The sequence below is a fragment of the Mustelus asterias genome, chromosome 17 (assembly GCF_964213995.1).
Source record: "Mustelus asterias chromosome 17, sMusAst1.hap1.1, whole genome shotgun sequence".
NCBI classification, from domain to species: Eukaryota; Metazoa; Chordata; class Chondrichthyes; order Carcharhiniformes; family Triakidae; genus Mustelus; species Mustelus asterias.
In genome coordinates this window covers 2,786,325-2,813,428 of record NC_135817.1, presented here as the reverse complement: position 1 = coordinate 2,813,428, position 27,104 = coordinate 2,786,325, and the positions used below count along the sequence as shown (strand labels likewise).

The window sequence follows — 27,104 nt, the reverse complement described above, 5'->3', positions numbered from 1 at the left end:
TGCTTCAGCCTGATCTTTTGCGTAGACGTGCTAGGTTCCTCCATCACTAAAGATCAGGATATTTGTGGAGCTTCCTCCTCCAGCGAGTTGTTTACTTGTTCACCACCATTCACAGCTGGATGTGGCAGGACTGCAGAGCTTAAATCTGACCCAGAGGGATCTGGGTGTCCTCATTCATGAGTCACAGAAAACTAGCATGCAGATGCCTCTGCACCGGAGCACCCCAAAGTCTCTCCCCATTTAGATAATAAGCCGCCTTCCCATTTTTCCGACCAAAATGCGTGACCTCACACTTATCCATGTTAAACTCCATCTGCCACATTTTGGCCCACTCTCCTAACCTATCGATATCCATTTGGAAGGTTCTTATTTCCTTATTGCAACTTCCTGTCCCGCCTATTTTTGTGTCATCTGCAAATTTGGCTATAGAGCCTTCTATCCCTGTGTCCAAGTCGTTAATATAGATTGTAAATAGCTGGGGCCCAAGGACCGAACCCTGTGGCATCCCACTAGTTGCTTCTTACCATCCAGAAAAAAAAACATTTATCCCGACTCTCTGTCTTCTGTCCATCAGCCAGTCACCTATCCAAGCTAATAAAGGCAAGGAAGTATTGTTGCAACTACACAAGGCATTGGTGAACATAGAACATAGAACATAGAACATTACAGCGCAGAACAGGCCCTTCGGCCCACGATGTTGCACCGACCAGTTAAAAAAAAAACTGTGACCCTCCAACCTAAACCAATTTCTTTTCGTCCATGAACCTATCTACGGATCTCTTAAACGCCCCCAAACTAGGCGCATTTACAACTGATGCTGGCAGGGCATTCCAATCCCTCACCACCCTCTGGGTAAAGAACCTACCCCTGACATCGGTTCTATAACTACCCCCCCTCAATTTAAAGCCATGCCCCCTCGTGCTGGATTTCTCCATCAGAGGAAAAAGGCTATCACTATCCACCCTATCTAAACCTCTAATCATCTTATATGTTTCAATAAGATCCCCTCTTAGCCGCCGCCTTTCCAGCGAAAACAATCCCAAATCCCTCAGCCTCTCCTCATAGGATCTCCCCTCCATACCAGGCAACATCCTGGTAAACCTCCTCTGCACCCTCTCCAAAGCCTCCACATCCTTCCTGTAATGTGGGGACCAGAACTGCACACAGTACTCCAAGTGCGGCCGCACCAGAGTTGTGTACAGTTGCAACATAACGCTACGACTCCTAAATTCAATCCCCCTACCAATAAACGCCAAGACACCATATGCCTTCTTAACAACCTTATCTACTTGATTCCCAACTTTCAGGGATCTATGCACACATACACCTAGATCCCTCTGCTCCTCCACACTATTCAAAGTCCTCCCGTTAGCCCTATACTCAACACATCTGTTATTCCTACCAAAGTGAATTACCTCACACTTCTCCGCATTAAACTCCATCCGCCACCTCTCGGCCCAACTTTGCAACCTGTCTAAGTCTTCCTGCAAACTACGACACCCTTCCTCACTGTCTACCACACCACCGACTTTGGTGTCATCAGCAAATTTGCTAATCCACCCAACTATACCCTCATCCAGATCATTAATAAATATTACAAACAGCAGTGGCCCCAAAACAGATCCCTGAGGTACACCACTTGTAACCGCACTCCATGATGAATATTTACTATCAACCACCACCCTCTGTTTCCTATCCGCTAGCCAATTCCTGATCCAATTTCCTAGATCACCCCCAATCCCATACATCTGCATTTTCTGCAGAAGCCTACCATGGTGAACCTTATCAAACGCCTTACTAAAATCCATATATACCACGTCCACTGCCTTGCCCCCATCCACCTCCTTGGTCACTTTCTCAAAAAACTCAATAAGGTTAGTAAGGCACGACCTACCTGCCACAAAACCATGCTGACTATCACCTATCAATTCATTACTCTCCAAATAACTATAAATCCTATCCCTTATAATTTTTTCCAACATCTTGCCGACAACAGAAGTGAGACTCACCGGTCTATAATTCCCGGGGAAGTCTCTGTTCCCCTTCTTAAACAATGGGACAACATTCGCTAACCTCCAATCTTCTGGTACTATACCAGAGGCCAACGACGACCTGAAGATCAGAGCCAGAGGCTCTGCAATCACTTCTCTTGCCTCCCAGAGAATCCTTGGATAAATCCCATCCGGACCAGGGGATTTATCTATTTTCAGACCCTCCAGAATATCCTGCACATCCTCCTTATCAACTGTAATACTGTCTATTCTACTCCCCTGCAACCCAGTGTCCTCCTCAGCTATATTCATGTCCCCTTGCGTGAACACCGAAGAGAAATATTGGTTCAATGCTTCACCAATCTCCTCCGGTTCCACACATAACTTCCCTCTGCCATCTATAACTGGCCCTAAACTTGCCCTAACCAACCTTCTGTTCTTGACATACCTATAGAACGCCTTAGGATTCTCTTTAACCCTATCCGCCAAAGTCTTCTCATGTCCCCTTTTAGCCCTTCTAAGCTCGCTCTTCAACTCCCTCTTAGCCAATCTAAAGCTTTCTAGTGCACTACCCGAGTGCTCACGTCTCATCCGAACATAAGCCTCCTTTTTCTTTTTAACCAACAAAGAAACTTTTTTGGTGCACCACGGTTCCCTAGCCCTACCAATTCCTCCTTGCCTGACAGGGACATACCTATCACAGACTCGCAGTAGCTGCTCCTTGAAAAAACTCCACATGTCGGACGTTCCCAGTCCCTGTAAACTCCTAGTCCAACCTATGTTTCCTAATTCTCTCCTAATAGCCTCATAATTACCCTTCCCCCAGCTAAAACCACTGGCCCGAGGTTCATGCCTATCCCTTTCCATCACTAAGGTGAACGTAACCGAATTGTGGTCACTATCACCAAAATGCACACCAACTTCCAAGTCTATCACCTGGTCTGGCTCATTTCCCAGCACCAGATCCAATATAGCCTCACCTCTAGTTGGCCTGTCTACATACTGAGTCAAAAAACCTTCCTGCACGCTTTGAACAAAAACTGACCCCTCTAACGAGCTAGAGCTATAACAATTCCAGTCAATATTAGTCAAGTTAAAATCCCCCATAACAATTGCCCTATTACTTTCACTCCTAAGCAGGATTGACTCCGCAATCCTTTCCTCAACCTCTCTAGAACTTTTAGGAGGTCTATAAAAGACTCCCAACAGGGTGACCTCTCCTCTCCTATTTCTAATCTCCGCCCATACTACCTCAACAGATAAGTCCTCATCAAACCTCCTCTCTGACACTGTGATACAATCTCTGACCAATAATGCTACCCCTCCCCCTCTTCTACCTCCTTCCCTACTTCGACTAAAACATTTGAACCCCGGGACCTGCAGCATCCATTCCTGCCCCTGCTCTATCCATGTCTCTGAAATAGCCACAACATCGAAGTCCCAGGTACTGATCCACGCTGCAAGTTCACCCACTTTATTGCGAATACTCCTGGCATTGAAGTATACACATTTCAAACCCTGCTCCACCCCACCTCTGCAATGCCGTGCATTGCAGTCCCCATCCATGCATCCCTCACTTTCAGCCCCACTACTCAGGATCCCTCCCCCCCCCCGAATCAGTTTAAACCTCCCTGCATGGCCTTAGCAAATTTACCCCCCAGGATATTGGTCCCCTTCTGATTAAGGTGTAGACCATCCTTCTCATAGAGGTCACACCTTCCCCAGTACGAGCCCCAATTGCTTAAGTACCTGAACCCCTCCCTCCTGCACCATCCCCTCAGCCATGAATTCAAACCTTCCCTCTCCCTATTCCTCTCTAAACTATCCCGTGGTACAGGCAAGAGTCCAGAGATAACCACTCTGTCAGTCTTGGCCTTTAGTTTCCACCCCAACTCCATAAATCCCTGCCTAATATCCCCTTCCCCTATCCTCCCTATGTCGTGTGTCCCCACATGTACAATAACTTGTGGTTTATCTCCCTCCCCCCTAAGAGTCCTGAATACCCTGTCAGACACATCCCGGACCCCAGCCCCTGGTAGGCAACACACCAACCCTGAGTCCCTACCTTTAGTTCCGACCCTCCTATCTGTCCCCTTAATTGTGGAGTCCCCAATCACAAGGCCCAGGTCTTGAGGTCGCACCTGGAGTATTGTGCACAGTTTTGGTCCCTGTGTTCGAGGAAAGATGTAGTGGCATTGGAGGCAGTTCAGAGGAGGTTCACTAGATTGATTCCAGAGATGAGGGGTTTGTTGTATGAAGAGAGATTGAACAGTTTAGGCCTGTACTCTCTGGAATTTAGAAGAATGAGGGGAGATTAAATTGAGGTATTCAAGATGATAAAAGGTATGGATAAAGTAGACATGGAGCAGATGATTCCTCTCGTGGGGCATTCTAGGACGAGGGGTCATAGTCTTAGGATAAGGGGTAGCAAATTTAAAACAGAGTTGAGGAGAAACTATTTCTCCCAAAGGGTTGTGGATCTGTGGAATTCGCTACCCCAAAGTGCGGTGGATGTTGGGACAGTGGGTACATTTAAGGAGGAGTTAGACAGATTTTTAACTGGTCATGGGTTGAAGGGTTATGGGGAGAAGATAGGAAAATGGGGATGAGGAATATATCAGCCATGATCGAATGGCGGAGCAGACTTGATGGGCCGAATGGCCTAATTCTGCTCCTAGATCTTATGAACTTATGACCAGAACGGCACACAGTACAAAGAAGAACAAAGAACAAAGAAAAGTACAGCACAGGAACAGACCCTTCAGCCCTCCAAGCCTGTACCGACCATGCTGCCCAACTGAACTAAATCCCCTTACCCTTCTGGGGACCATATCCTACTCTATTTGTGGCCTCACCAAATTTCTATACAACTCCAACATGACTTCCCTGCTTTTGTAATCTACGTTTCGATTAATAAAGGCAAGTGTCTCATATGCCTTCTTCACTGCCCTACTAACATGCCCTTAATCTTCAGAGATCTATGGACAAACACGCCAAGGTCCCTTTGTTCCTTAGAACTTCCGAGTGTCCTATATTAATTGAGCGCTCCCATGTCAAATTACTCCTTCCAAAGGGTATTACCTCGCAATTTTCAGGGTTAAATTCCATCTGTCACTCATCTGCCCATTAGACCATCCCGTCTATATCGTCTTGTAGCCCAAGACACTCAGCCTCACTGTTAACCACATGTCCATTCTTTGTGTCATCAGCAAACTTACTAATCCTACCCCCCACATCTTCCTCTATGTTGTTTGTATAAATAACAAATAATAGGGGACCCAGCACAGATTCTTGTCGTACGCCACTGGACAACTGGTCTCAGTCACTAAATCAGCCTTCTGTCATCACCCTCTGTCTCCTACAGTTGAGCCAATTTTGAATCCACTCTGTGAAATTACCCTGCATTCCATGTGCATTGGCATTCATTATAAGTCTCCCATGTGGGATCTTGTCAAAGGCTTTTCTGAAATCCAGATAAACTACATCAACTGCACTACCCTCATCTATACACCAGGTCACCTCCTCAAAACATTCGATCAAATCGGGGTGGCACGGTAGCACAGTGGTTAGCACTGCTGCTTCACAGCTCCAGGGACCTGGGTTTGATTCCCGGCTTGGGCCACTGTCTGTGTGGAGTTTGCACATTCTCCTCGTGTCTGCGTGGGTTTCCTCCGGGTGCTCCGGTTTCCTCCCACAGCCTAAAGATGTGCGGGTTGATTGGCCATGCTAAAATTGCCCCTTAGTGACCCGAGATGCGTAGGTTAGAGGGATTAGCGGGTAAATGTGTAGGGATATGGGAGTAGGGCCTGGGTGGGATTGTGGTCGGTGCAGACTTGATGGGCTGAATGGCCTCTTTCTGCACTGTAGGGTTTCTAGATTTCTATGAAATCTGTTAGGCGTGAGCTCCCTCTGAAGAAGCCATGCTAACTATCCCTAATCAAGCTTTGCCTTGCAGAAAGAGACACTCTCCTTGAGAATTTTCTCCAGGCGTTTTGCTACCACTGATGTGAGACCACTGGTCTGTAGTACACTGGTGTATCTCTGCAACTGTCTGTTTTATAGATGCCCCTGTATCATTGGATGGTCAGTAAATTGTCTAGTCAAATGGCCATATGCTTTCTCAGCATTCACAGCAGCAGAGAAAGATCTTCATCCATGAGCTGTGGGAACTCTCAGTGTAAGGAACTGAGCACATCCTTTGCCGAGCTGACTGAACAGAAACAGGGCATGGCTGTTTATAGGACTGGTGGAACGTATACAGTGGGGTTCCCAAGGCACAGACTCTAGGAATTGTTTTGATCTGGTTAGCATCCCTGCCTCATAGAATCATAGAATCCCTACAGTGCAGAAGGAAGCCATTCGGCCCATTGAGTCTGCACCGACCACAATCCCACCCGGGCCCTATTCCCATAACCCCACATATTTACCCTGCTAATCCCCCTGAGACTAGGGTCAATTTATCATGGCCAATCCACCTAACCCTCACATCTTTAGAGTGTGGGAGGAAACTGGAGCACCCGGAAGAAACCAACACAGACACGGGGAGAACATGCAGACTACGCACAGACAGTGACCCAAGCCGGGAATCGAACCCGGGTATTTGTTCAGGTATACTGACATAGACTTTAGCATGGCCAATGGTTGGGCTGACAAGTGGCAAGTAAAATTTGTGCCACATAAGTGCTGGGCCATAACTATCTCCAACAAGAGAGAATCTAACCATCACGCCTTGACATTCAATGGCATTATCGTTGCTGAGTCCCACGCTATCAACATCCTGGGAGTTACCATTGACCAGAAACTGCACTGGACTATTGATATAAATACTGTGGCTAGCAGAGCAGGTCAGAGGCTGGAAATCCTGCAGCAAATAACGCACTTCCTGACACCTCTCCTGTCCACCATCTACAAGGCGCAAATCAGGAATGTGATGGAACTCTCTTCACTTGCCTGGATGAATGCAGCTCTAACAACACTCAAGACTATCAACAGCATCTAGGACAAAGCAGACGCACTTGAGTGTTCCACAAACATTCATTCCCTCCACGACTGACATACAGTGGATGCAGTGTGTACCATCTACAAGTGCATTGCAAGAACTCACCAAGGCTCCTTAGACATCACCTTTCAAACCTCCGACTGCTACCATCCAGAAGGACAAGAGCAACAGATACCCGGAAACACCACCAACTGGAGGTTCCACTTCAAGTCACTCACCATCCGGACTTGGAAATATACCGCCATTCTATCACTATTACTGGGTCAACATCCTGGAACCCGCTCCCTAACAGCACTTTGGGTGTACCTTCATATTAGGGACTGCAGTGGTTCAACCAAAAGGAAATTCAGCCACCACCACCTCAAGCGCAACTAGGGATGGGCAATAATTGTTGGCTCAGCAATAAATGAATAAATAAAAAAAAACTAGCTTCACTGGTTGCTCACATTTTTGAGATACCTTGAGATTGGCTGGGTACTTTTCAGGGTCCTTAGACTATGTCAATTGTTCACTAATTTGATTTTCCTCTTCAAATTGTCAGTTGAATCCTGACATGTATTATTATCTATTTAAACTGTAATTTTATAGTCAGGAAATGGCTTTTGGTGCGTGTCTAATTGGCTGTAATCTGCAAGGAAGAGATTAAGGAGCCAAAGGTTAGCAGGAGGCCACTCAGCCCATCAAGTTTGTTCGTCATCTAACGAGATCATGGCTGATATATATTTCCACTCTATTTACTCTGCCTCACATACTTCACAATAAAAAATCTATCAAAAATAATCAATATACCGTGGAAGCTGAAATATCAATCTGTGTTTGGAAATTGTCAAGAAATCTTGATTTTTGCCATCTTTTTGGGAAAGTTACAGATTTCCATCGCTTTGTGTGATTGCAGGGCCTAGCTGACTCTCACCAGAACAATCCTTTTCTCTTTCTATCAACTGGTGCATTGGCCGTGCTAAATTCTCCCTCAGTGTACCTGAACAGGTGCCACAGAATGTGGCAATTCGGGGATTTTCACAATAACTTTGTTGCAGTGTTAATGTAAACCTACTTGTGACTAGTAAATAAACTTTACTTACTCCCTGAATTCTTAGAAACACCTTGATCAGCTAGCTCATCACTAAACAGCTCACTGAATACAAAGGCACACTCTGCAACTTCCCCTCAGCCTCAATCGGGGTCTTGGGTTCATGTCACACTATCTGTCACCCCCACGACTTGCCTGGGCTGGCAAAATCTCACTAACTGTCCTGGCTTGAGACAATACACATCTCTTTAACCTGTGCTTAACCCTCTCTCCACTCACATTGTCTGTACCTTTAAGACTTGATTACCTGTAAAGACTCGCATTCCAGCCATTATTTTGTAAATTGAGTTTGTGTCTTTATATGTCCTGTTTGTGAACACAAGTCCCACCTGCCTGATGAAGGAGCATTGCTCCGAAAGCTTGTGGCTTGTGCTGCCAAATAAACCTGTTGGGCTTTAACCTGGTGTTGTGAGACTTCTTACTGTGCTTCTCCTCAGCACAGCAACCCAGCAGATTGGGAGGTCAGTAACCAGACATTGACCCCGCCCTCCCTGCCGCACGCCCCGCCCTCCCTGCCGCACGCCCCGCCCTCCCTGCCGCACGCCCCGCCCTCCCTGCCGCACGCCCCGCCCCCCTGCCGCACGCCCCGCCCCCCCTGCCGCACGCCCCGCCCCCCTGCCGCACGCCCCCCCTGCCGCACGCCCCGCCCCCCTGCCGCACGCCCCGCTCCCCCTGCCGCACGCCCCGCCCCCTGCCGCACGCCCCGCCCCCCTGCCGCACGCCCCCCCTGCCGCACGCCCCCCCTGCCGCACGCCCCCCCTGCCGCACGCCCCCCCTGCCGCACGCCCCCCCTGCCGCACGCCCCCCCTGCCGCACGCCCCGCCCCCCCTGCCGCACGCCCCGCCCCCCTGCCGCACGCCCCGCCCCTGCCGCACGCCCCGCCCCCCTGCCGCACGCCCCGCCCCCCCTGCCGCACGCCCCGCCCCCCCTGCCGCACGCCCCGCCCCCCCTGCCGCACGCCCCGCCCCGCCCCGCCCCTCCCCTCCACGGACCCATCCCTAATTGACGCAAGCCCCGCCCCTCCTTGCCGCAAGCCCCGCCCCTACTTGATGCCATCCCCGCCCTTCCTTAATGCAGGCCTCGCCCCTCCCTGCCGTGGACTCCGCCCCTCATTGACGCAAGTCCCGCACCTCATTGCCGCAAGCCCCGCCCCTCCTGGCCCCAAGTCACGCCCCACCCTGCCGCATGCCCCGCCCAGCACCTCCCGGACACAAGCCCCTCCTCCATGTCGCATGCCCCGCCCCTCCCTGCCGGCAAGCCCCGCCTCTCCATGGCGCAAGCCCCGCCCCCTTCGTTCAAACCCCGCCCCTTCATGTCTCATGTCCCGCCGCTCCCTGACTGCAAGCTCCGCCCCTCCTTGCCACAAGCCACGCCGCAGCCTGCCGTGCCCCGCCCCCTTGCCGCAAGCCCCGCCCTTCTACGTGACGTTCCCGCCCCATCCCGCCGCATGCCCCGCCCCTCCCAACCGCTTCTCGCCACAACCCCGCCCCCCCGGCGCGTGCCCCGCCCCTCCCGGCGCAAGCCCCGCCTCGCTGGTAGGAGCCTGTGGCGCGTGCGCAGAGCGCGAAGCTCCGCTTGAAGTTGGGGCCTTGCTCAGGCTTTGTGTTTGCGCCAAGCGGAGGCCGCAGCAGAGAGTTAAATAAAACCAACTGCATCAATGTCTCAGCACCGAGAGGCTGGAGAATGAGAGTCAGTAGCTATATCTGTAAAGAAATGAGGGGATATATCAGTGTGTGAGTGTCAGTAACTATATCTGTTTATATTTTGTTTAAGATATGAAGAGGTACATCAGTGCGAGAGAGTGAGTGACTGTTTATATTGTGTCCATAAAGATATGAGGGGATACATCAGTGAGGGATTTGATTTATTGTCACATGTATTAACACACAGTCAAAAGTATTGTGTGTTATACAGACAGAGCATACCGTTCATAGAGAAGGAAAGGAGTGCAGAATGTGGTGTTACAGTCATAGCTAGGGTGTAGAGAAAGATCAACTTAATGCGAAGTAGGTCCATTCTAAAGTCTGACGGCAGCAGGGAAGAAGCTGTTCTTGAGTCAGTTGGTATGTGACCTCAGACTTTTGTACCTTTTTCCCGACAGAAGAAGGTGGAAGAGAGAATGTCCGGGGTGCGTGGGGTCCTTAATTATGCTGGCTGCTTTGCTGAGGCAGCGGGAAGTGTCGACAGAGTCAATGGATGGGAGGCTGGTTTACGTGATGGGATTGGGTCACATCCACGGCCGTTTGTAGTTCCTTGCGGTCTTGAGCAGAGCAGGAGCCATACCAAGCTGTGATACAACCAGGAAGAATGCTTTCTATGGTGCATCTGTAAAAGTTGGTGAGAGTCTTAGCCGACATGCCAAATTTCCTTAGTCTTCTGAGAGTTACTAACTATCTGCTTATATTGTGTTTCTAAAGATAATAAGGGATATATCAGTGGGAGAGTCACTAGTTATATGAGACCCGAAGATATAGGAGCAGAATTAGGCCATCTGACTGTAAAAGTTTCTATAGATATGTAAAGAGAAAAAGATTGACAAAAATGAATGTAGACCCCTTGCAGTCAGAAATGAGAGATTTCATAACGGGGAATAAAGAAATGGCTGGGGAATTAAATTCATACTTTATTCATGTTTTCCTTTGTAAAGATGAAGCAAAAGTGCAGAAAGAGACAAGTTTTAGCGAGGAGCTGAAGGAAATCAGCAATAGTAGAGAAATGGTTTTGGGGAAATTGATGGGATTGAAGGTGGATAAATCTCCAGGCCCTGATAATTTTTATCCCAGAGTACTTACGGAAGTGGCCCTGTAAATAGTAGATCCATTAGTGGTTATTTTCCAAAAATGTTTGGACTCTGGACTGGTTCCTACAGATTGGAGGGTGGCTAATGTAGGCCTACTATTCAAAAAGGGAGATAGAGAGAAAATGGGAAACTATAGACCAGTGAGCCTAACGTCAGTACTGGAGAAGTTGCTGGTGTCTATTATTAACGATTTCATAACTCGGCATTTGGAAGGCAGTGATATAATCAGACAAAGCACGGATTTACAAAAGGGAAATCAAGTTTGACGAATCTATTCTTTGAGGATTCTCAAACTAGTAGAGTTGACCGAGGAGAACCAGTGGATGTAGTTTATTTAGACTTTCAGAAGCTTTCGACAAGGTCTCACTTAACAGACTTCTTGGTAAAGTTAAAGCACATGGGATTGCAGGTAATGTCTTAAGATGGATAGAAAGCTGGTTAGCAGATAAGAAGCAAAGAGTTGGCATAAATGGGTCTTTTTCTGATTGGCAACCAGTGACTAGTGGGGTTCTGCAGGGACCCCAACTAGGACTCCAACTGTTCACATTACATATTAATGATTTGAAAGAGTCAACTGAATGTATTATCTCCAAATTTGCAAATGATACAAAGTTGGGTGGGAGGGTGAGCTGTGAGAAGGATGCAGAGATGCTTCAGTGTGATTTGGACAGGCTGTGTGTGTGGGTCTGTGCATGGTAGATGCAGTATAATATGGATAAATGTAAGGTTATCCACTTTGGTAGCAATAATAGGAAGACAGATTAATACTTGAATGGGTGTAAATTGAGAGAGGTGGATGCTCAATGAGACCTTGGTGTCCTTGTGCATCAGTCGCTGAAAGTAAACGCACAGGAACAGCAGGCAGTAAAGAAGGCACTATGGTATGTTGGCCTTCATAGCAAGAGGACTTGAGTATAGGGATCGGGATGTTTTGCTGCAGCGGGCGTTGGTGAGGCTACACATGTAGCATTGCCTGCAGTTTTGGTGTCCTTGTGTGAGGAAGGATGTCCTTGCTAGAGAGGGAGTACAGCGAAGGTTTACCAGGCTGATTCCTGGGATGGCAGATCTGTCATATGAGGAGAGACTAAATCGGTTAGGATTTTATTCACTGGAGGTTAGAAGAGTGAGAGGAGATCTCATAGAAACGTATAAAATTCTAACAGGATTAGACAGGGTAGATTTAGAAAGAATGTTCCCGATGGTGGGGGAGTCCAGAAGTAGGGGTCATAGTTTGAGGATAAGGGATAAACCTTTTAGAACTGAGGTGAGGCGAAATTTCTTCACCCAGAGGGTGGTGAATGTGCGAAATTCACTACCACCGAATGTAGTTGAGGTCAAAACATTGTCTGATTTTCAAGAAAAAATTAGATGTAGCTCTAGGTGCTAAAGGGATCAAGGGGTATTGGGGGAAGGGGAGAAATCAGGATATTGAATTTGATGATCAGCCATGACCAAAATGAATGGCGGAGCAGGTTCGAACGGCCGAATTGCCTATTCCTGCTTCAAGTTTCTATGTTTCTATTCGCCCATCAAGTCTGCTCCACCATTCAATCATGACTGATAGGTTTCAGAACCCCATTCTCCCACTTGTTCCCTGTAACCTTTGATCCCCTTCCAATCAAGAACCTAGTTATCTCTACAAGTGTATATTGTGTTTATAAAGATATGAGGTGATTGTGTGCGAATCAGTAACTATCTGTTTACATTGTATACAAAAAGATATGAGGGGATTTATCAGTGTGAGGTGGTCAGTAACTCTATCTATTGTATTGTGTTTTAAACGGAGGTGTGGTTGGGAAGGGGTAGAAAGACAGAGAGGGAGAGGTGGCGTTTTGGGGGAGAGAGAGAGAAAGCAAGAGGGGATGTGAAAAGGATGGCAAGGGGTGGCAGAGGGAGAGAGCAAGACGGCGAGAAGAGGGACAGAGAGGAGGAGACGGGCATTGGGAAAGGAGGGGAGAAGGAGACAGGTGGGTGGGGGACCGCGGTGGGGGTAAGGAAAAGTCAGTGAGGAATTGAGAGGAGGAGACGGGTGGTGGAGAGAGGGACAGAAGGAGGTGGTATTGAGGGATGGAGGGACAGAAGGAGGAGGGGGTGAGGGATGGAGAGAAGGAAGGAGAATGGGGAGTGGGGGAGTGAGGGAGAGAGAGGGGGGGAGAGACGAGAAGGGGTGAGGTGGTCGAGGGGAGGAGAAGGAGTGGGGTGATCGAGGGGGGGAAGAGAGGGGTGGGGTGGGTAAGAAGGGGAGAGAGAGTTGGAGGGAGTGACGAGAGAGAGATGGAGTAGGGGCAGAGAGATGGGGGAGCTGAGAACAGGAGAGAGATAGCAGGGGGTGAGAGACAGGTGTTGGTGGGGGGGGTGGTGAGAGAGGCACGGGGTGGCGGAGGGGGTGGTGAGAGAGACACGGGTTGGTGGAGGAGGTGGTGAGAGAGACACGGGGTGGCGCGGGAGACAGGTTAGTGGAGGGGGTGGTGAGACAGGCGTTGTTAGGGGGAAGGGCGATTAGAGAGGGGAAAAGTGAGGGAGATGGAGAGGTTGGCATTTGGTGATGAGGAGGGGTGTTGGAGGGTGGAGGGAGAGATTCGCGTGTGGTACCTGTCACAGATGAATTATGAGCTACACTAAACCACAGCACATGAGTCACATCAGACTTAACTTTGGGACTGACAAATCATAGAATCCTTATAGTGCAGAAGGAGGCCATTCAGCCCATTGAGTCTGCACCAACCACAATCCCACCCAGGCCCTATCCCCATAACCCCACATACTGACCCTGCTAATCCCCCTAACACCAAGCGGCAATTTAGCTTGACCAATGCACCTAACCCGCACATCTTTGGACTGTGGGAGGAAACCGGAGCATCCGGAGGAAACCCACGCAGACATGGGGAGAATGTGCAAACTCCACACAGACAGTGACCCCCAAGCCCGGAATTGAACCCGGGTTCCTAGAGCTATGAGGCAGCAGTGCTTGCCACTGTGCTGCCCTGAAGAGATCCTGAAGGTGAAGAGTCATCCAGACTTAACGTAAACTGTGTCCTCTCTGCACCGATCCTGTCAGAGCTGCTGAGATTTTCCAGCATTTTCTGTTTTCGTTTCACTTTGGGACTGGCTTGTTTGAAGCTGAGCGCTCTATTTGTTGTTCTGCTTTGTGTGTTGTTCAGGTCTGGGAATTCCGACGCTTTGCGACATGATGGAACTAGTAAGGGAAACGCAAGTGTTGATGAGTGAGGAGCCGGGTCCCTCAGAAACCACCAGGGCTGAGCAGCAGGCGAGGAGTGTGCAACAAGAGGACTGCTTTCAGTGCTTTGTTTGTGGCAAGGGCTTTCGCTGGGCCTGTCTTTTAAAACGGCACCTGCGGGTTCACACTGGGGAGAAGCCCTTTGAGTGTACTGTGTGCAAGAAGTGTTTCAGTAAGTCCAGTAACTTGACCAGACATCGGCGATTTCACACCGGGGAGAAACCTTTTGAGTGCGTTGTGTGCCAGAAACGGTTCTCCACCTGCAATGACCTCCGCGTTCACCAGCGAATCCACACTGGAGAGAAACCCTTTGAGTGCGTCGTGTGTAAGAAAAGATTCTACACATCTGGTCATTTAATACGACACCAGCGAACTCACAGTGGCTAGAAACCCATTTGAACGATTGTGTGCCAACTCTCGCCTTTTGGACAGCCGGTGCAGTATTCCCACCGCAACAGAGCTGCTCAAATGAACAAGACTGGGCCAGAGATTTGTTGCTAAAATAGCAGTGAGGCTCAGCTGTGTCAATGCTACAGCCATTTCAGACCAGGGCAGATGTGCGGTAAGGAGCACAGAAATCGAGGACTTGTTTATGACTGGTGCTGTGGTGTTAGCTTTATGAAAACAGCATCTCACTAACCTGCTCCTCCTCGGCGAAATGCGTTGGAATGGTGCAGTCCTTTTGCTGTATATGTGATTGGGCGAATGAGCGAAACTCGTCGCAAAGTTAAATGTTATCCATTTTGGACTTGTACTGAAGAACAATGTGGTTGTTTTCTGTCTGTCAGTCAGCCTCTGGCACTGCAAATGAGTTATTGCAAACATGGAATCTCATTCAGTCAGCTTTTAATTGTTGTTGGAGATTTTAAAATCACACCTAATTTAAAGTTGCAACATTTTTTCACGTTTTTGTTGTGAACCCACTTGTATCTTTCTCTCGGATTTCGGTTGCCATGGCAGTCGTAACAGGAATGGGGTATGCTGTGAAAATCAAGTTCCTGGATGGTGTGTCAGATTCCTGAAACCTCCAGGAATTTTCAAAGTGAGGGCGAGTGGAAAGGAGTCAAGTACTTGCTTGTTTCAAGTTAAGCTCCCTGAAGAAATTGTTAATAAGCTGGGGAGGGCCAGAAGGCTATTTTCAAATTGTAAATGTCTTCTTTCAATGTCTGGAGCTTATTCATGCACAGCCAATTCAATGTGGGCAGAAATTAATTTTGTTATATGAAAAATAATGAGACTCGGTTGATCTCACGCTAACCTTAGTTAGGCCTCATTTTGAATATTGTGTACAATTCTGGTCGCCACACTATCAGAAGGATGTGGATGCTTTGGAGAGGGTACAGAAGAGGATGTTGCCTGATCTGGAGGGTATTAGCTATGAGGAGAGGTTGGATAAATTCAGGTCAATCTGACTGGAACGACATAGGTTGAAGGGTGACCTGATCAAGGTTTACAAGATTATGAGTGGCATGGACAGGGTGGATAGTCAGATGCTCTTCCCTGGGGCAGAAAAGTCAAGTACTAGGGGACATGGGCTTAAGGTGTGTGGGGAAAAGTTTAGAGGGGATGTGCAAGGCAAGGTTTTTACACAGAGGGTGGTGAATGACTGGAACGCACTGCCCAGGGAGGTGGTGGGAGCAGGTACGATCGTGGCATTTAAGGGGCAACTGGACAAATACATGAATAGGATGGGAATGGAAGGATACGGACTCTAAGTGTATACGGTTTTAGTTTAGGCTTCATGATCGGGGCAGGCTTGGAGGGCCGAAGGGCTGTTCCTGTGCTGTACTTTGTCCTTTAGTCATGTGCATTACCTCTCAGATGACTCTTTGTCTGTCTGCTGGACCTCAGCACTGCTGCCTCTTCCACTTGGCAGTCCACACGCAGCACCCATCTTCTGGTAATGCCTGGCACTGATTGGGCGTTGAGCTTACTGCCGGCCCATTTAGGGTATTTACGTTTAAAGGTCACATGATGTGTGTGACAGTGATGCAAGGTCAGGACCTGGAAATGATCTTGGGGTTGGCATCTGACCCCAATTTGACAATTAAGCCCTTTATTCTGCACATGGTTTATGGTAGAATTTACATTTGAATTTACACTTCCATCTTGGTTCCTGCACTGTTAATTCCTCCATTCTTCAGCCTCGTTAGGGTGAGATTCCATTGCTTACCCTGTTCACTCTTTCGCTCAAGTTACTGATATCAGCTCACACTTCAGCAACTAGCCAATTAAGCAAATCAGGAAAAACTCAACCTACAATGATCAGACTAACTAGTGTAACAGGATTAACTCCAACAGCAAATTGGGGCCAATTGTCTCTTTGATTCAGCAGATCCTTCAATGTTTTGGCGTTTAAAGTTTATTTATTAGTGTCACAAGTAGGCTTACATTAACATGGCAATGAAGCTACTGTGAAAATCCATATAGAAGCTACTTGGATGATGAAATGAATTGTATTACATATTGTTGAACATCAATGCTTCGCCAACCATTGTAATGAAACCTGTATGAACTGACCACCCATGAGTTGAAGTTCACAGAAGGTTTGGCAGGATTGATCACAGGATAGCCCGGGCAGGCATGGATTACTGGATAGTCTGAAAGGCGTGCTGGTTAAGTGCATTGGCCATGTTAAATTTTCCCTCAGTGTACCTGAACAGGCGCCAGAGTGTGACAACTAGGGGATTTTCAGAGTAACTTCATTTGCAGTGTTTAATGTAAGCTTACTTGTCACACTAATAAACTTTTAGTCCAGGCAGGCATTGATCCCCAGATAGTCCAGGCATTGATCACCAGATAGTCCAGGCATTGATCACAGGATGGTCTGGGGCGGGTTGATCACCGGATGCTCCGGGCAGGGCCGATCACCGGATGGTCCCTCTTCCCCTGTGTCGCTGCCGGCCCTGCCTCTCTTCCCCCATCACCGTGACGCTGGTTTGAAAACTCCGACTCTCTTTTTCATTGTAGTCAATGACCTGCATCTCCACTGATCACCTCAGTCAGTGACCAGAAACATCTGCAGAGTATTGGTAATAGTCACTGAACCTCCCAGGAAGGTGTTATGGTTTGGGTTCGACTGTCCTACTGCACGGGGTCATAAAACCAGGATGGGTCAATATCCACCCATTGAAAAGCAATGGACAAAATGAATAAGGTGAGAAGGGAAATCCCATGAGTAGTAATGTCCTCGCTCCTTTTTCTTACTGTTATTTGCTGCGAATTCTAAGGGTCACCCAGTTACTGGCATTTACGTAACTTTCCACATTCCAGTGAATGCAAGTCTTGTTAAGGGTGTTTTGATTGAAGTATTTTGGAAGGAATTGGTAATGGTAGAAAGGTTTTCTGCTAGTGGGTGGGTAGGGTCATTCAGAAACCTTTCTTTGTTCAGAGGATGGTCAGAGTTTGGAATCTGTTTAAATCTGATGTTTTTTTCCTGCTGGCCAAGTATATAATGAGTATGGAGTCACAGCAGGTGAATGAATTCAGATACCAATCAGCCCCAATCTCATCCAAATGCAAAACAGGCTCAAGGGGTTGAATGGCCTCCTCCTGTCCCGATGCCACGCGGCTGCGATTTTTGTAATCCTTGTTTTCACCCTAGTTCAGATTCAATTCTTTGTCACGGAATACCTTTGCAGGCAAGTTTATTTTTCTTTCGGAGTGTTTTCACATTCTCTGCTGTGAAGAATTCTCTCAAACCCAGCATAATGAGGCAGAAGACATTTCAGTTCTAACCTGCTGGTTCCATGGGACCCTTGTATTTGAGAGTTGCAGAGTGACGCGCCACTAGACCTTGGCCATCCAATAAGTCAATCAAACAATAAAGGAACAATACCAATCACTGGCCGCCCTTAGCTATTCATAGTCAATGGTGTGTAGTTCTGCAAAGGATTAGCCAGATTGGAATTCAGTGGAACTGAAATGTTTTGAAATATTGAAAGCTGTCAGTTGGGCTCGTAACTGAATAAATTGCCTGCATATTTAAATTGAGTGGATCGGCTTCTTCCTATATTCCAGCACTGCTCCAGCTCTTAGTAAAAAAAAAAGGGGAAAGACTTCTATTTCCGTATAAGATCATGATGTGGAGATGTCGGTGTTGGACTGGGGTGGGCACAGTCGGAAGTCTGACATTGAGCAGTGCTCCGAAAGCTCGTGATATCAAATAAACCTGTTGGGGCTTTAACCTGGTGTTGTGAGACTTCTTGCTGTGGATAAGATCAGGACGAGCTATGTTGATGGAGGAGACTGAACAAGAGGGTAAGCAGGCAGTGGGTACAGGCTGGATGGAATTAACTATCAGTAGATGCAAGATATGGTAGGAGTTATACACCGACCATCTGACAGTGATATAGTATCAGGAGGTGCAAAATGGAGATCAGAGAGGCTTCTAGCAAAAGCAATCTTGTTGATCATCATTGTGGGAGATTTTAATCTTTTCTTTGACCGGGGGATTCAAAGCAGCTCAAATTCTAAGTGCAGCAAATGCCTGATGTATATTTTTGGTAGCTTTCTGGAACAATCGGTTCTTGAACCAATGAGGAGACAGGTTATCTTAGTGTCAGGTGATTCAGACCTCGCACTCTTGCACTATATTTTTTATCAAATACGTACACATACCCCAATGGCTAATTTCTAAAATTTTTAAAAAGCTGGACAATAGCCATATTTAACATTGTTGAAGATCTGTCTATCTCTGGCCCCCAAACTAATGTGATAGTATTGTAAAGCTCTCATCTCGTTATATCTGAAGAAACACTAATGAACCTTTTGGGCTGCAGAAACTAAATTCAAAGGGAACTGTACAAAGACGATCTGCATTTCATAAGCCAGGCCTGGCCCACTCAAGCCTGTCCATCTGCTAGGAAAAAGGACCCTGTAACCTTCTTTTCAAGTTATAATGGGTGGAACGTTTAACCATCTTGGGAACCCAGATGGGGAATGCACAGCCTTTTATCGAAGACACTGAAGCAACAGGAGTCACGTGTCCTGAAATTCTCTAGCTTGTATAACCAGTGATGTTGCCCTGCTATACTGAAACAACTTGGCCTGACATCACCAAGTAGCAGAAGAGCAAAGGGGCTCTGTTAGGGCTGAATGTCTGGCCTCATCTACACTGTTTCTGCTGGAACTTCTCAATTATTTATTCCAAGATGGATTCATCCCTATGTGTCAATCTCATTGTGGAAAGCAACTCTTTGGAAATGTAAATTGTCCAGCATCAGTTTTCAACCTGCCAGCCTCTGTGAAGGAGTATGCCATTGGACTTCGATTCTGGACTCTGAATGCATGTTAAACAGTAATTATTTTCTCTAGGATCCTTGCCCTGTAAGTCTTTTTCTCCTCCTTTTACTGTATGTAGTGACCCCCCATCCCTCCCCCACACATTTTGAAATTTTGCTCAAATAAATTAACCCTCTGAATTCATCTTATGTTGAGTTTGCTGTGGGGTTATTAATAGAAAATTGGATCATGCCAAAACTAGGAACCATGCTGTCACTTTTTGTGATGAGACGAGCAATCGGGACTCTTTGGATGAATCCCCCACTCGCTCTGCTGTCGGTCACGTTAGATTTAGTAACGGGAAACAATCTGTCAGGAAATATCTTGTGAACAATGGACACAATTTTATTTGATAAGTTTACAACCCCGCTCTCCCTACCAAACTTAAGGAAGGCTGACTTTGACAGTGTGTGGCACAAGCTGTCCACAATACACTGCCCCAGAAAAACCAATGAAATAGTGTGCGGTGTTCAACAAAAAGTTGGAGCAACACAAAGCCGTCACACCAATCTCAAGCCGTGGGCTGCCGACAAGGTAAAAAGCAGTACCAAGCTTAAAGTCTCCCTTTGAAATGTAGAAATGCGGAAAATTTGAAAGTGTTAGACTTATAAAGAACAATGAAAGAATTATTAAGGAATATGAAAAAAACCTGAAGATAGCAGCAGAAGTAGTGGATAAATTGAGTGGGGCAGTGTGACTGATAGGGCGGGAAGGAGGCAATGGTCGATAATCAGAGCAAGGGGAAAATCACAGACCTTCCACTGTGTTTTCTTGAAAAGCAGGGAGTGATGGCAGGAGACAGCAGGTAGGTAATGTCAACCAATGTTTCCAATAAACCCTGATAAGTTTACCTTGATGCGGTTCATACTCCACACCCTACAAGGTCTGCATTCCATTCTACGAGTTCCTCTGTCTCCTTCACATTTGTTCTGGTGATGCAATCATCCGGCCACAGCCTTTCAGAGATGCCTTCTTCTCAGCCATGGATTATTCCCCCCATGATGGTTGATGTGGCCCTTGACCATGTGCGCAGCATGTCCCACGCTAAAGCTTTCACCCTTTCCTCATTCCCAGAATCACAATGTGGTGTTTCCCCCACTCCCGTTTCCTCCTCTTGTCAGAGATCCTTGGATACCAGCAACCTTAGGCACGCTTAGCTGACGCTTGATAGAGACAGCGCTGGTCACCATGCATCCAATGCAAGACCTTTAATTACTTGTGCATAAGGAGGACTCCGCCCTCCATCGAAATGGCAGGAGTGGTTCCGAGGTTACAGAAATACAACTCAGCAGTTATAGTCAATTACAGCAAATCAGGAACAAGAGATTTTTCACATCTTTCGTTGACATACATATTTGCCAATTAAATCCTGGCTTTTCGCCCTTTCTCATTCGATGAAAAATTGACTTCTGCTGATCCTTCATTTGCATAGCATATCCCCATAGGTGAAGTCGCATGGGATCAGAGGTGAGCTGGCAAGGTGGATACAAAACTGGCTCGGTCAAAGAAAACAGAGGGTAGCAGTGGAAAGGTGCGTTTCTGAATGGAGGGCTGTGACAAGTGGCGTTCCTCGGGGATCAGTGCTGGGACCCTTTGCTGTTTGTAATATATATAAATGATTTGGAGGAAAGTGTAACTGGTTTGATTAGTAAGTTTGCGGACAACACAAAGGTTGGTGGATTTGCGGATAGCAATGAGGACCATCAGAGGATACAGCAGGTTATAGATCAGTTGGAGACTTGGGCGGAGAGATGGCAGATGGAGTTTAATCCGGACAAAGGTGAGGTAATACATTTTGGAAAGTCTAGTACAGATAGGAAATATACAGTAAATGGCAGAACCTTTAAGAGTATTGATAGGCAGAGGGATCTGGGTGTACAGGTACACAGGTCACTGAAAGTGGCAATGCAGGTGGAGAAGGTAGTCAAGAAGACATGCGGCATGCTTGCCTTCATTGGCTGGGGCACTGAGTTTAAAAATTGGCAAGTCATGTTGTAGCTTTATAGAACCTTAGGCCGCACTTGGAATATAGTGTTCAATTCTGGTTGCCACACTACCAGAAGGATGTGGAGGCTTTGGAGAGGGTACAGAAAAGATTTACCAAGATGTTGCCTGGTATGAGGAGAGGTTGGAGAAACTTGGTTTGTTCTCATTGGAACGACGGAGGTTGAGGGGCGACCTGATAGAAGTCTACAAGATTATGAGAGGCATGGACAGAGTGAATAGTCAGAAGCTTTTTCCTAGGGTGGAAGAGTCAATTACTAGGGGGCACAGGTTTAAGGTGTGAGGGGCAAGGTTTAAAGGAGATGTACGAGGCAGATTTTTTACACGGAGAGTAGTGGGTGCCTGGAACTCGTTGTCGGGGGAGGTGGTGGAAGCGGATAAGGTAGTGACTTTTAAGGGGCGGCTTGACAAATACATGAATAGGATGGGAATAGAGGGATATGGTCCCCAAAAGGGTAGGGGGTTTTAGTTAAGTCGGGCAGCATGGTCGGTGCAGGGTTGGAGGCCGAAGGGCCTGTTCCTGTGCTGTAATTTTCTTTGTTCTTTGTTCATATCGCGCCTTTGGTATTTGTTATGGAAAAATGTGGTTTTGCTCACCCTCCGGTGAAGGTCAAAAAGCAGAATGTTATGAGGGCTATGCAAAAGCAGGTTATCCTGAAAGCAGAGAGGCTCCCTTGAAGGTTTGCAACATAACATTCTCACAAGCTGTTGCAGAGAAGGCATAATTTTTTTAACCTGAATATTTTAACTTCCACACTTACTCTCATCTTCCAACCCACCAGCCTCCAAATTTAACCAATCACCCACCACCCGCTTCTACCAAGTGCTGCTGATGCCACCAAACCGATCTTCTCTTGGCCTCACCTTTCAGCATTTCAATGGGATGGTCCTCTCTGTGGTGTCCTGTCTAGCTCCCCTTACCATAGAACCTTCCCATGCAGACACAGATATAACTCTTGCCCTGACACCTCCTCCCTCCTCACCATCTTCGATCCCAAACACTCCTTCCAGGCGAAGCAGTCATTTACATATCCTCCTTTCAGTCTAGTCCACCGTTTTCACAGCGCACAGTGTAGTTCCTTTTATGCTGAGACCATCAAATGCAGATTGGGTGGAGCACCTCCATTCAGTCTACATGTTTTTCACTCCCTCTAAAATACACACCTTGCTGCAGACAGCCGTGAGATGACGACGAGGAAGTGGATCCCACCACCAGCATTCCCTGTTCATAACAAGCTGGCAGCTGTGACCTGTTGCTTGCAATTCTTGCAACATGTTGAAAGATCAGGGCACATCTGCACCTTTCTTTGAGGGGTTGGGGGAGGGGGGTGGGCGGTGGTGATGTGCACATTTGCAAGGAGATACCTCCAGCTGTTTGAAATCAGCCTTAAAGATAACAATCTCCAGTTAGGCCAAGTGAACGCAAATCAAAAAAATTGGGAAATCATCACTGCATGGCTGGATATAATGCAGGAAGGATGGCCTCAGACTGTTGGGACAATTGGACTTGTTCTGGGACAGAGCCATCTGTTCAAAAGGGACATGTTGCACTCAACAGGACCAGGGTAATGTCTTTATGCAGAGATTAACTTGCATGTTTGGGAGGATCTAAGCTAAATTGGGAAGCGAATGGGCACTGGCAGCTGGAAATAGAAAAAGGAATAAGGTACATAAAGTGACGGTGCTAAAGAAGGAAATAGTACCATGTTGGATAGAAGCTTTCTATGAGGAGTACAATGGCAGGATACAACGCATAGATTGAGCTACTAACACAATTGTTTTTTTTAGTTTATGTGTCATAAGTAGGCTTACATTAACACTGTAATGAAGTTACTGTGAAAATCCCCTAGTTGCCACACTGCGGCACCTGTTCGGTTACACTGAGGGAGAATTTAGCATAGCCAATGCACCTAACCAGCATGTCCTTGGACTGTGGGAGGAAACCAGAGCATCTGGAGGAAACCCATGCAGACGTGGGGAGAATGTGCAGGCTCCACACAGACAATGACTCCAGCCGGGAATCGAACCTTGGTCCCTGGAGCTTGAGACAGCATTTCTAACCACTGTGCCGCCCCCCCATGTGGGACTCTGAAGTATAGTGATAATGGCAATGTGCCTTTTAAAATGGTGAGGACTGGAATTTCATTTTCAACGTTATAATGTATGCAGAAAAGAGAGGGGAAGGAAAACCAGAGGGTTTAAACTAGTATGACAGTGGGGTGGGAACCAGAGCAGTCGGTCAGCAAGAGAAAAAACTGAGGGAGAGCTCCAGACTAAGGCCAGTAAGATTAAGAGGAAAGTGCATTTGTTTCAACGCGAGGAGTATAACGGGTAAGACAGATGAACTTAGAGCTTGGATTAGTACCTGGAAATATGACGTTGCTATTACAGAGACTTGGTTGAAAGAGGGACAGGATTGGCAGCTAAACATTCCAGGATTTAGATGCTTCAGGCACGATAAAGGGGGATGTAAAAGGGGTGGGAGAGTGGCATTACTGGTTAAGGAGAATATCACAGTTGTACTGAGGGAGGACATTTCAGATGGTTCAGGCAGCGAGGCAATATGGGTAGAACTCAGGAATAGGAAGGGTGCAGTTACAATGTTGGGGGTTTATTACAGGCCTCCCAACAGCCAAAGGGAGATAGAGGAGCAGATATGCAGACAGATTTTGAAAGATGCAAAAACAACAGGGTTGTTGTGGTGGGTGATTTTAACTTTCCCTATATTGACTGGGACTCACTTACTGCAAGGGGCTTGGATGGGGCAGAATTTGTAAGGAGCGTCCAGGAGGGTTTCTTGAAACAGTATGTAAATAGCCCAACTCGGGAAGAAGCCATATTAGACGTGGTATTGGGGAATGAGCCCAGCCAGGTGATCGAAGTTTCAGCAGTAGAGCATTTCAGGAACAGTGATCATAATTCCATAAGTTTTAAGGTGCTTGTGGATAAGGACAAGAGTGGTTCTTGGGCAAAGGTGTTAAACTGGGGGGAGACTAACGACAACAACATTAGGCAGGATCTGGGGAGTGTAGATTGGGGGAGGCTGTTTGAGGGTAAATCAACATCTGACATGTGGGAGTCTTTCAAATGTCAGTTGATTGGAATTCAGCACCAGCATTACCTGTGAGAATGAAGGATTAGTGTTGCACGTATCGGGAACCCTGGATATCGAGGGGTATTGTGAGCCTTGTCAAAAAGAAAAAGGAAGCTTTCATAAGGACTGAAAGGCTTCGGACAGATGAAGCCCTTGAAGAATATAAAGAACATAGGAAGGAACTTAAGGAAAGAGTTAGGAGGACTAAAAGGGGACATGAAAAGTCCTTGGCAGGACTTGCGTATAAAATGCCTTAGGATTTTCCTTATGTAAAGAGCAAGAGGGTAGCCAGGGTAAGGGTTGATCCACTCAAGGATAATGGAGGGAACCTATGCGTGGTACCAGAGGAAGTGGGCGAGATACTAAATGAATACTTTGCCTCAGTAGTCACCAAACAGAGGGACTTGATGGATGGGGCGGCACGGTAGCACAGTGGTTAGCACTGCTGCTTCACAGCTCCAGGGTCCCGGGTTCGATTCCCGGCTCGGGTCACTGTCTGTGTGGAGTTTGCACGTTCTCCTCGTGTCTGCGTGGGTTTCCTCCGGGTGCTCCGGTTTCCTCCCACAGTCCAAAGATGTGCGGGTTAGGTTGATTGGCCAGGTTAAAAATTGCCCCTTAGAGTCCTGAGATGCGTAGGTTAGTGGGATTAGCGGGTAAATATGTGGGTGTAGGGCCTGGGTGGGATTGTGGTCGGTGCAGACTCGATGGGCCGAATGGCCTCCTTCTGCACTGTAGGGTTTCTATGGTTTCTATGAAGAGCCCAAGGTAGGGTGTGTAGATATTCTGGGTCATGTCGATATCAAAAAGGATTGGGTGTCTTATAAAGCATTAAAGTAGATAAGTCCCAGGGCCTAATGGGATCTACCCCAGAATACTGAGGGAGACAAGGGCAGAAACCTTTGTATCGTCATTGGCAACAGGTGAAGTTCCAGAGGATTGGAGGATAGCCAAAGTTGTTCCATTGTTTAAGAAGGGCAGCAGGGATAATCCAGGAAATTATAGGCCAATAAGCCTTGCGTTAGTGGGAGGGAAATTATTGAAAATGATTCTAATGGACAGGATTTACTCACATTTGGAAACAAATGGACTTATTAGTGATGGACAGCATGGTTTTGTGAAGGGGAGGTTGTGCCCCACTAGATTGAGTTTTTCGAGGTAGTGACGAGGATGATAGATGAGGGAAAGGTAGTGGATTGTATACATGGACTTTAGTAAAGCCTTTGACAAGGTACCTCATGGTAGACTGGAACGAAAGGTGAAGTCACAAGGGATCAGAGGAGAGCTGGCAAGATGAATGAAGAACTGACTTGGCCATAGAAGACAGAGGGAGGCAGTGGAGGGGTGCTTTTCTGAATGGAAGGCTGTGACTAGAGGTGTTCCACAGGGATCAGTTCTGGGACCTTTGTTGTTCATAGTATAGATAAATGATTTGGAGGAAAATGTAGCTGGTCTGATTAGTAAGTTCGCAGACGACACAAAAATTGGTGGAGTTGCGGATAGTGAAGAGGATTGCCACAGGATACAGCAAGATATAGACCGGTTGGAGACTTGGGTGGGGAAAGGGCAGATGGAGTTTAATCCGGACAAGTGTGAGATCATGCATTTTGGAAGGTCCAATGCATGTAGGAATTATACAGTAAATGGTAGAAACCTTAGGGGTATTGACAGGCAGAGAGATCTGGGTGTACATGTCCACCGATCACTGAAAGTGGCAACGCAGGTGGATAAGGTAGTCAAGAAAGCATATGGCATGCTTGCCTTCATTAGTCAGGGCATTGAGTATAAAAATTCGCAGGTCATGCTGCAGCTGTACAGAACCTTAGTTAGGCCTCATTTAGAATATTGTGTGCAATACTGGTCACCACATTACCAGAAGGATGTAGATGCTTTGGAGAGGGTACAGAAGAGGTTTACCAGGTTATTCCCCGGTCTGGAGGGTATTAGCTATGAGGAAAGGTTGGATAAACTTGGTTTATTCTCATTGGAATGATGGAGGTTGAGGGGTGACCTGATAGAGGTTTACAAGATTGAGTGGCATGGACAGACTGGATAGTCAGATGCTCTTTCCTAGGGTAGAAAAGTTTAGTACTCGGGGACATAGGTTTAAGGTGCATGGGGAAAAGTTTAGAGGAGATGTGTGAGGCAAGTTTTTTACACAGGGGGTGGTGACTGTCTGGAACGCACTGCCCGGGGAGGTGGTGGGAACAGGTACGAGAGCAGCATTTAGGTGGGCAACTAGACGAATACATAAACAGGATGGGAATGGAATGGACTTGTAAGTGCATATGGGTTTAGTTAGGCAGACATCATGATTGACGAAGGGCCTGTTCCTGTGCTGTACTTTTCTTTGTTCTTTGAAATAAGGAAGCTGGGTAATGGTACTAATTAGGGAAGACACTGTAATGTTGGAAACTGGGGCGAAGAACCAAATCTGACTGGTTAGAGTTGAGATGCAAAAAGGGTGTAATTACTGAAGGTGTTCTATAACCCTCCAAACGTGTGAGAAGTAGATGACGAAGTGTGCTGAGAAAGCACAGATGTTGAAGATCTAGAGATTGGTGATCAATGTTGATTTCAATTTCTTAAATATTGATTGAGATCATGT

General features: G+C 47.1%; 1 protein-coding gene across 2 annotated transcripts; it reads left to right on the top strand.

The window, feature by feature from the left end:
- Nucleotides 1-9,611: 9,611 nt before the first annotated feature.
- On the top strand, nucleotides 9,612-18,104 carry LOC144506273 (uncharacterized). 2 transcript variants are annotated; one of them, XM_078232151.1, is made up of 2 exons: nucleotides 9,612-9,813; nucleotides 14,042-18,104. In XM_078232151.1, exon 2 carries the CDS (start codon nucleotides 14,068-14,070, stop codon nucleotides 14,503-14,505), a length of 438 nt encoding a protein of 145 aa, XP_078088277.1. In that variant the 5' UTR covers nucleotides 9,612-9,813; nucleotides 14,042-14,067; the 3' UTR covers nucleotides 14,506-18,104. The 2 variants fall into 2 exon arrangements, with proteins under 2 accessions (XP_078088277.1, XP_078088278.1); XM_078232152.1 differs by having other exon boundaries at nucleotides 9,626-9,769; nucleotides 14,042-15,025.
- Nucleotides 18,105-27,104: the final 9,000 nt, after the last annotated feature.